Consider the following 10,089-nt stretch of genomic DNA (forward strand, 5'->3'; position numbering starts at 1 on the left):
CGCGGGGTCTGTCGCTGCCTGAGCCCAGCCCCGGGGTTAGGCTTTCTCACTTCCTACAGTCGAGGTACATAATTAACGGGTTAGACGGGTGGAGTCATCTTCCCGCTCCGCCGGTTTAATGCCGCCCCAAGGAATTTTGAACTCTTCCTGCGAGGGCACTTCGCTAGCTCTGGAGATGCTTTTTAAAGCAGAGATTTTCCACTCGTCTGCCGAGACAGCAAGAATTCTTAAAACACGCAATACCTGACTATTTTTTCAGGGGCATTGACCTCTTTTCCCTTAGATTGTCAAATAAAAAAATAAGGACAGCCAACACAACAATAGCGGCTCGGTATGAATGAATCAAAATTATGCCCCCCCCTTTTTTTGCTCAGATTGGCAAAAAAATACATTTTTGGTGTGCCCCAGGATTTTAGTAATTAGTTTATGTGTACCATGAGATGAAAAGGTTGAAAGATAGCTACAAGGATATATCCAAAGATATCTAACAAATAGATAAAAGTTCCAATCAGAACTCAAAAAAAAAAAAAAAAAAAGAGTTTGTGCTCTTGAGAGGAAATTCTGGCTCCGGGTTCTTGGTAACTCAGGGAGAAGAAGAGTAGAGTGATTCCATTTGATTGAGTGCCAGCTCCGTGAAACTGTATGTGCTAAGTCCTGCGGAGGAAAAGAATGGAAGTTTCCTTCCAACGCAAACGGGCAGGTGCTCACACTGCTGCACTACACTCTCCTGCTCCGGTATTGCTTGCTTGCATTGGGTAGCTGGCACTCCGGCGTATGTAGCAAACGAAACCCGAGATAGCTATCTTAACACAGAGAGGTAAAGCGCATATATTTGGATATGGGTAGGGGTACTAACTTTGGAGGCACAAAGCCTTAGATTGACTACTGGTTTTTGCCAGTTGTTATCTAAGAGACTCTAGCTTATCCTAAGTCTCTTTCTTCATTTGAAGAAGGAAAATGATAATCTATGCCTTGTTGCATTGCTCTGAGGAATACTGATATTTAGTGAAATGCTCGCTGGACATAGACAGTAGCAAGTGCCCGATGGTAATTAACTTTTATCTCTTGTAGGTCAACCTGGAGATTAATAGGGATTAGGACATCATACTTTATATTTGAACTGTTTGTTTTATAAAAGATCTTTCCACGTGATCTCCAGTGGAGCTCTTAAAACAAAACTGCTGTAAGGATAATTATTCGATTTCACTGGCTAGAACGCTGAGGCCCACCCAGGTTAGGTGGCTTGTTCGAGGTCTCTGCTTCCGTAATCCTTTCAGACCATTTGTGAGGTGAGGTTTCGTAATTTTTCTGGATCCCGATGAATTTCCGGAAACTGACTACTTTTCGGCCTTTCTTAAGTCATTCATTCCTTAGCAAGGTTGGGCTGACCACGCCTTAAGCGCTGGCAGCGCTGGCAGCGCTGGCAGCGTCTTGGTGGTCTCCATGACAACACCGCAGGTGTAGGTACTGACGGGTTTTCCCCGGGGGCGGGGGAAGGAAAGCGGAGAATCGCGCATGCGTCCTGTCCAGACGCTGACTGAGCTCGGAGGCTTCCGTAGAGGGGAGGAGAAAGATGGCGGCGGCAGTACTGGACCGTCTGGGTGAGGATTTTGGTGGTTAAGGGGCGTAGAAGGGAGAGGAGGTGGGAGTCTGAGTTGACGGCTTGTGTTGCTGTTGCAGGTGCGTTATGGATGCAGAGTCTGAGGCGGAAGCTGGCCCTGGGGTAAGTGGCCTCGGAGTTGCAGAAGGGCCACGGCCTTACTAGCCCTTCAGTTACTGGGAGCCTCTGTGCGGGCTCTGTTTTAGGCTCTGGGGCCACCATTCCGCCGCCTTATTACGTAGCCCTCGGGATCAGGATTGCCTGCAATGTCTTTTCTTTCTTTTCTTAAAAATTGATTTCAGAGAGGAAGGGAGAGAAAGAGAGAGAGAGAGAAACATTAATGATGAGAGAATCATTGATCGGCTGCCTCCAGCACGTCCCCTACTGGGGATCAAGCCCGCAACCCAGGCATGTGCCCTTGGCGGGAATCGAACCTGGGACCCTTCAGTCAACGCTCTACCCACTGAACCAACCATCTAGGGCTGCAATGTCTTTTCTGATCTTTCTGAACACGGTCAGACTCTCCCAACCTCGCCGCAGCGGCCCGCTTGCCTAGTTCCCGCTCCAGCGCCCTGCTTACACCTTCAGGGCCCCCATCCCGCCTTCCTGGTTCCCGCTCCAGCGCCCTGCTTATACCTGCAGGGCCCGCGTTGCAGACAGCGCGGCTGACCTCGCCTGGGGTTGTGTTGCTCGCTTTTTATGCATTCTCTCGTTCTCGTACCATCCCGTGTAGTGTACGTCCCCATTTTTCAGACAAGGAACTTGGAGCCCTCCAAGTAAAAACTTGCCTAAGGTCCCTCAGATATAGGACGTCTTGAAGCTTTATACTATACTCTCCAGAGCGGCCTTTGACCCCAGGACCAAAGCATTCCTTAAGGTTAGGGGATGCAGTTGGGTCAGGACTGGCAAGAAGCCTTCCCCCTCTCCTTTCTAATTGCCCCCCCCCTTTTTTTTTCAGTACAGCGATTGATATTTGGAGATTGATAATCTGATTGTAAATTTTCTGATCAGCCTTTATTTTGGTTTATATTCACTTTGGAGACAGAAAAGTTGGGTGCAAATCTACTTTTTAAGTGTATGATTTGGGGGAAGTTACTTATTTTTCTAAGTTTCAGTTCCTCATGAGAGGAATAGTATAGTACCTACCTTAGATTATTTTATGAGGATTGAGATAATGTATATGAAATGTTTAGGACAGTGCATGTTATATAATAATCCACCCTAAATTTTAACTGCCATTGCTGCTTTTATCATTATAAATGACTAGAGGCCAGGTGCACAAAATTTGTGCACTCTAGGGGGGTCCCCTGCGCCCTCTCACAGTCCAGGAGCCCTCCCGGGCTGTCAGTTGGACATCCTTAGCGCTGCAGCAAGGGGGAGAGGCTTCTTCCACAACCACTGTGCTCGCCAGCTGTGAGCCCAGCTTCTGGCTGAGCGGTGCTCCCCTGTGAGAGCGCACTGACCACCAGGGAAGCAGCTCCTGCATTGAGCATATGCCCCCTGGTGGTCAGTGTGTGTCATAGCGACAGGTTGTTCTGCCATTCGGTTCATTTGCATATTAGCCTTTCATTATATAGGATTACTGAGTTCCCGTTTTTTGTTGTTGTTTGTTTTGTTTTGTTTTTTGCTCCATCCTAGGCTCTTGGTTCAAGAGGATGAAGAGGTGGACTAACAAAGAAAATAGGGGGCACAGCCCTTAGGGTTTGCCTACACTTTGCTTTCTTAGGTTACCTTCTCTCACGCTACTGCAACCATGCTGATTAACTTACTGTCTTCTGAATATGTTGTGCATACACTTGCCTCTTGACTTTTTCATGCTGTGCCCTCACTTCCTGTCTATAGCAGCAGTCCTACTTGTTTGTTATTTAACCCCCTGTTCACATGTTTCACCTTCAGAAGGTTTTCTTGGGTCTCACTAAAAATGAAAAGCATTAATTTCTCCTTCCTTTTAGCATGTGTGCCTTGAGTAGTCACTGCATGTGCATGTGTCTGGGCCCTTTACTAGCTGTGAACCCTGAATAGGGTCAGTTCTTGTTTCTCTTGTAGCTCCAGCATTGGGTCCTGAACAAAGTAAAGATTTTGTTAATGTTTGTTGATTTAAATGGTCCTGCAGTGATTTATATTGGGAAGATCTGAGCCAAATAACTTAGTTTGGCTTTAGTCTTTTCATCAGTGTCATACAAGATGGTTGGAATTTTCTAGATAATCTCGTAAGACTCTTTCCAGCTCTGAAATTATGTAATTCTATGAATCCCTATTCTGGACTTTCTAATGGGGAAATGATCAGAATAAAACTAAGTGGAAAAGGTATAAATACTGCCTGTGATAACTGTGAAATCTTAGGGATCATCTAATTCAGTGTTTGGGAACTAGTATTCTGGACTTGGGGAAATGATCAGATGAAAACTAAGTGGAAAAGGTATAAATACTGCCCGTGATAACTGTAAAATCTTAGGGATCATCTAATTCAGTGTTTGGGAACTAATTGCATATAGGTGCTAGAAATAAATAGGAGAAGTGGTTTTTGTAAAATGAGAGAGTGTGTTAGGGCCTGTGCCAATTTAGAGTGCATTCCTCATCTAAAGGCTTTGAATTGGGCTAAGACCAGATGAAACCTTTCCATAGGCTGTATTTGGTAGCAAACGGACATTTTCCAACCTTTGAATTCCAAGTCTCCCATTTCACTGCTGGATGCATTTGAGAAATTTTGTGACTTACTGAAGGTTATACAGTTAATACATGGCAAGTCTAGGATCTAAACAAAAAATCCTCTGGCTTTAAATAGTGTCTTGTTACACTATGGAGGGACAGAGTGATGGGCACAGAAGAGGTTTGTCGGGGAAGTTTTTTGGGAAGAGGTGACTTAAGTTTAAAGTGAAGAGTACATTTCGGTGGTTTAGAAAATATCTCTGGTTTTTATTCATCTCTGCTTTCAAGTGCTCTGACTGCATGACCAGCAAGATTTGACAACCACATTGATTTTGTGCTCTCTCAATTAAATCTTACCTTGTGATTCGAGGGGTTGTGGTTTTTTGCTTTTTAAGACAATGGTTCTTAAATTTGAGTCACAGACCCCTTTGAGAGTATGAGGAAAGCCACAAAGCATCTTCCCAGAAAAATACATATTACAGTCATAGTTGTTTGTAATTTAATAGTCCTCAAGCTAGGAATCTGCACTGGAACATCACACCTAAACACAAGCATCTGTTTGTGATGCGTGAGGTGCTGTAATGCTCACTATGCAATGAGGACACAATCATGACTAGTGCAGTACACAGTAGAGCTTTGCGGCAGTAGTTAGAGGACTTGGTTAGGGGAGGGTTGGTTTTAAGTTGGGAGACTATTTGAGTTTGTTTGTTTGCTGATGGGAATGATCCAATAGAGAGGAAAACATTGCTGATAGAAAGAGGAAAGAAAGAAGTGCCTGAGCAATGTACTTGAATAAGTGGGAAGGAATGGGATCTAGGGAGAAGGGATGAGTGTGGTACTAGCTAGGGCCTAGACATTTCATGCATAATAACGAGAGAAGGTAGTAAGTATTTATGGACATGGATGTGGGTAGGTATATGGATTAGGTGGTGGGAGCTTGTGGAAATTATCTTCCAATTGTTTGCTTTTTCTTAGCTAAAGAAGCATTGTTAACAGTTGAGATTGAGGGTGAGAGAGGGGATATGGGAAGCTTGACTAGCAAGAAAAGCTATGATATTTGTTTGAGGGGCTAGGAGATGAAATGGACAAGGAAATAAAATAGGAATGCCAGGCAGCCTTCAGGGTCCACTTGGGGTTTATGAATAAAAATGATGTTTCCATCTCCCTCTCCCTCTCCCTTTGTCTTTGAAATCAATAAAAAATATATTTTTTTAAAATATAAAATTTAGCCCTAACCGGTTTGGCTCAGTGGATAGAGCGTTGACCTGTGGACTGAAGGGTCCCAGGTTCGATTCCGATCAAGGGCATGCACCTTGGTTGTGGGCACATCCCCAGTAGGAGGTGTGCAGGAGGCAGAGAGAAAGGGAGAGGGGTAGAGAGTTAGAAACATCGATGATGTTTCTCTCTCATTGATGTTTCTAACTCTCTATCCCTCTCCCTTTCTCTCTGTAAAAAATCAATAAAATATATTTTTAAAAATGTATATATAAAATTTAGTCTGGCCAGTGTGTCTCAGTTGGTTGGAGCATCGTCTCTACTGAAAGACCAAGGTTCAATAACAGGTGAGGGCACATACCCAGGTTGCAGGTTCGAGTCCCGGTCGGGGTGTGTATGGGAGGCAGCTGATTGATATTTATCTCTTACATCAATGTTTTGGAACAGGAGCTCATGCTCCCTGTTCTGCAAGAATTAACTGTTTGTTTGTTTGTTTGTTTTTGACTGTCACTTTAGCTAATAGTGTCTTTCTACTGCAGGCAGTTTTGCCACCCAGGGGACATTTGGCAATTTCTGGAGACATTTTTGTTTCTTACAACTGAGGCAGGGTTATTACTGGCATCTGGTGGGTAGAGGTGAGGGATGCTACTGTACATCCTATAAGGCACAGGACAGCCCTCCACAACAAAGGCCCAACATGTCAGTAGTGCAGAGGTTGGAAAACTTGGAAAGTTGCTGGAATTTTACTTTTTTCATTTGCTAAGCTGTTTCCTTGTTTGATTGTCCTTGACTTTGACAAAGTAAGATTATATTGAGTTATGAGAATATGCATATCACTTCAGCCCTTTATTTTAGATTTTAAATGAGGCAAGAGGGAGGCAGTTCTTTTATTCAGTCTCAAGTGCAGGATTAACTTAATGTTATCAGAAGTAAATTTGGAACAAAGAATTTTTTCCTTGATGCATATAGAATGATATTATCAAGATTGAGCCTGAGGCCAGTATTATCTTCGCTTGGGACTTGGGTATATCTTGTTCTGAATTTCAAAATGAACTTTGAATAATAAATAGGAAGTATTAGTTCTTTCTTTCATTTGTGACTTTAGAAAGTTTCAGAGTCTCTCTTATCAGAATTAACTCTTAATTCTAAAGTTTGGCTTTTATCTACTACTCCCCAATGCCTAAAGACTGTGGATAGAATTTAAAAAGTGATACTTAAATGTAATCCTTGAGTATCGGTAGACAGGACACACCAGAATCATGAGAGTAAGGAAATGCTTCATGTGCTAGTTGTAGTCTGCCACCTGCTTTCTGCGTGCCTCTGGCAGTCTCGCCTACTGCGGGCCACCTGTGTGCATGTTGTGTGTACAAGCACTCCGGAGAGTTGGTTCACCTACTTACCTTCACCTGCTTACAGTGAAGTTAACAGGATTTCGGATTCCTAGTAAATGAAAAGCTATTGTTAGTGATGATACTTGAATTTAAAAATGATAAAAGTTAATTCTAGATGTCCTTTACTGGTTTTTTTTAAAAAAAAGGTTTAACAGTCCTAGCTGGTGTGGCTCAGTTGGTTGAGCACAGTCCCATGCACTGAGAGGTCACAGGTTCAATTCCCAGTCAGGGCCTGGGTTTTGGGCTCAATCCCCAGTGGGGGGCATGCAGGAGGCAGCTGATCTATGTTACTCTCCACATCCATGTTTCTCTCCCTCTTCCTCTCTCTCTAAAATCAATAGTAAAAACATATTTAAAAAAAAAGGTTTAGCTTACTTTGATTCTTTAGAATGCTAACAGTGAACTGGACCTCCAGGCAAACTTAAAATTTAATGTTTGCCCTGGCCGTATAGCTCGGTTGGAGCGTCATCCCGTACCCTGAAAAGTTGTTGGTTTGATTTCCAGTCAGGGCATATACCCAGCTTCAGTCCCTGGTCTGGGTGCGTACAGAAGGCAATTGATTGATGTTTCTCTATCACATCGATGTTTCTCTCTCTCTCTCTCTAAAATCAATTTTAAAAAATGAATGTTTGTTGGAAAACAATAGCAATAACCCATACCATTGTTTTTAATTCCAGCAACTTCCTTTTCTTGAGTTTGTTTTCTCAAGTGACCCTTCATAGGCTTTCTCACATAAAAAGGTGTTATAAAAGCCTCAATTTTGAATTAGTTTTATTTTCAATTCTACCTTATGATTACCTCATTTTATTTTATTATTTTAAAAAATATATATTTTATTGATTTTTTACAGAGAGGAAGGGAGAGGGATAGACAGTTAGAAACATCGATGAGAGAGAAACATCGATCAGCCGCCTCCTGCATACCCCCCACTGGGGACGTGCCCGCAACCAAGGTACATGCCCTTGACTGGAATCGAACCCGGGACCCTTCAGTCTGCAGGTGGGTGCTCTATCCACTGAGCCAAACCGGCTAGGGCTTATTTTTTTGATTTAGTGTTATTCTAACAGTTGGCCAGGAGAGGGCACATAAGAACTTTGGATTTAATACACTTCTGAATTAGTACCCAATTTGGAATAATGATTTAATTTGATTACAGTAGTTTTGTTTTTACTTGATAATTCATCTTATGAACCATTTGAGCCCTGAAAGTATTGTAGGTATTCAGAAAACTTTGTCATTATTAATTTATAATGTGTTTAATTTATTTTGGTCATCTAAATGACCAAATGTATATTTACTATGTATATTTGGACTGGAAGCAGAATTAAGGTTTGGAGAGACCCTAGAGATGACATAGTCCAATTGCTCTTTTCATAGATAAAGAAAATGAAGCCCAAAGAGGTGACAAACTTCGTGTACCCAAAGTTAATTACAACTTTGTAGAAACATAAATGATATGACTTAAACGTGAGAAGATTTGAAAGGGTGTAATATAAAGTTTACAGTTCACGGGATTAATTTTTTCAGAGAACAGGAAAGAATTAACTGCTCAGAGGGCCTAATTTAAAATTAATACTAGCTATCAGTGTTTATCATCTCCTTGATACTGTAAGATACAGCACATTATTAATCTACCAACAACCAAGTGAGGTAGGTATTCTTCTCACTCTAAAAATAATACCTACAATTTATTGAGCCCTATGAAATGCTAAGTTAAGTATTTAATTTACAGTATCTCATTTGAGCTCCTGAAGAAGCCTATGAAGTAATTACTATTATTATTCCTTTTACTGTTGAGAAACCAGAGATCTAGAAAGTTATGTGGCTTCCCCAAGGCCATTCTCTTAGTAAATTAGAGTTAGAATTTAGACCCAGGTCGGCATGACTCCATACTCTCTGCCCTCATCACCTGGCTTATAGTTTCATTAGGAAATCCTGCCCTCTAACATCATGTATCCTACTTTTGTACGTTTCATGTAAAACGTTGGAACCTAAATGTATTGTGTGAGAATCTGCCAATATACAACAACTTTGAATATGGAAGTCTGGGTTAAATATTTACTCATTATCCCTAGGCCAGGTGTTGTCCTTGGTGCTGGAACACAAAGGATGTCAGACTTGCCCTCGATGCTCAAATCTATTCCTTACTACAGGAACTCATTGTACCACAGGTACAGTAGTCCAGCTCCTTGCTGTGTGGCTGGCAAGAGCAAAGTACGGAGATCATTGGGGAACGGTTGTCTGGGAGATGGACTAAGTAACTTTTGAGGTGGAACTTTAAACAGGATAAGCATTTCTCAGGAGATGAGGGAGGAGAAAACAATATTAACAAAAGTGTAAAGATATGAAAGTGTGTGCCTTATTCAGGGAACAAAACATGTCTGTGTGGCTAGGTCATAAAGTGAATAAGCTGAAAGGCCTGGTTGGGGTTAGGTTATAAAAAGCCTTAGGTTATAAAAGGCCTTATAATATGGGACTCTATATTACAGGCAGTAGGGAAACACCTAAGTTTGTTGTGCTACTTGGATATATCCAGATATACACAAAAGTAAACAATATAATGAACCCATCACCCAACTTCAGCAGTTATTAACACATGGCTAATCTTGTTTTATGTATAGCCTCTACTCTCGCCCATCATATTTTGAAACAGATCTTAGCCACTATATTATTTCATGCATAAATATTTCACTACATATCTCTAAGAATCAAATGTCCATTTAATGTTTAAATTTCCAATGGTTAAGTAGCTGTCATATTTTTGAAATAATAATAGTCCACGCATTGAAATTAATTGTTTCTATTACATCTTTAATATGTAGGTTCTTAATTCAGCTCTCTTTTACCCCTTAGAGTTTATCTATTGAAGAAAATGGGTTGTTTGTCTTTAGAGTTTTGTACAGCTTGGATTTTGCTGAGTGCATTCTCTTGATGTTGTTTGATATGATCTCCTCTCTATGTATTTCCTGTGTTGAATCTAGAGGCTTTATCAATTTAGGTTAATTTTTTGTGGAAAGGCTACTTCATGGATGGCGGGTGGCATGTTCTTTTATCAGGAGACACATCATGCCAACTTTATCCATTAATTTCTTAGTGTTTATAAAATAACTAGAGGCCTGGTGCACAAAAATTTGTGCACTCAGGGCGGGGCGGGGGGTCCCTCAGCCCGGCCTGTGCCCTCTCACAGTCTGGGACCCCTCAGGGGATGACCACCTGCTGGCTTAGGCCCGCTCC

At 41.8% G+C, this 10,089-nt stretch overlaps 1 protein-coding gene across 6 annotated transcripts in view; it reads left to right on the plus strand.

Annotated features, from left to right (window-relative positions):
- The first annotated feature begins 1,500 nt into the window (after positions 1-1,500).
- Positions 1,501-10,089, plus strand: part of MRPL22 (mitochondrial ribosomal protein L22) — a 23,098-nt gene continuing 14,509 nt past the window's right edge. Inside the window, exons 1-3 of one of the 6 annotated variants that reach the window (XM_005870530.2) lie at positions 1,511-1,601; positions 1,681-1,723; positions 8,931-9,026. In XM_005870530.2, coding sequence (XP_005870592.1) covers positions 1,574-1,601; positions 1,681-1,723; positions 8,931-9,026 — 167 coding nt within the window. In that variant the 5' untranslated portion in view covers positions 1,511-1,573. Of the gene's footprint in view, positions 1,602-1,680; positions 1,724-7,833; positions 7,855-8,930; positions 9,027-10,089 lie in introns of those variants that run through there. The other 5 variants (XM_014543149.1, XM_005870531.2, XM_014543150.1 and 2 more) reach the window with 5 other exon arrangements.

The sequence above is a fragment of the Myotis brandtii genome, unplaced genomic scaffold (genome assembly GCF_000412655.1).
Source record: "Myotis brandtii unplaced genomic scaffold, ASM41265v1 scaffold32, whole genome shotgun sequence".
NCBI classification, from domain to species: Eukaryota; Metazoa; Chordata; class Mammalia; order Chiroptera; family Vespertilionidae; genus Myotis; species Myotis brandtii.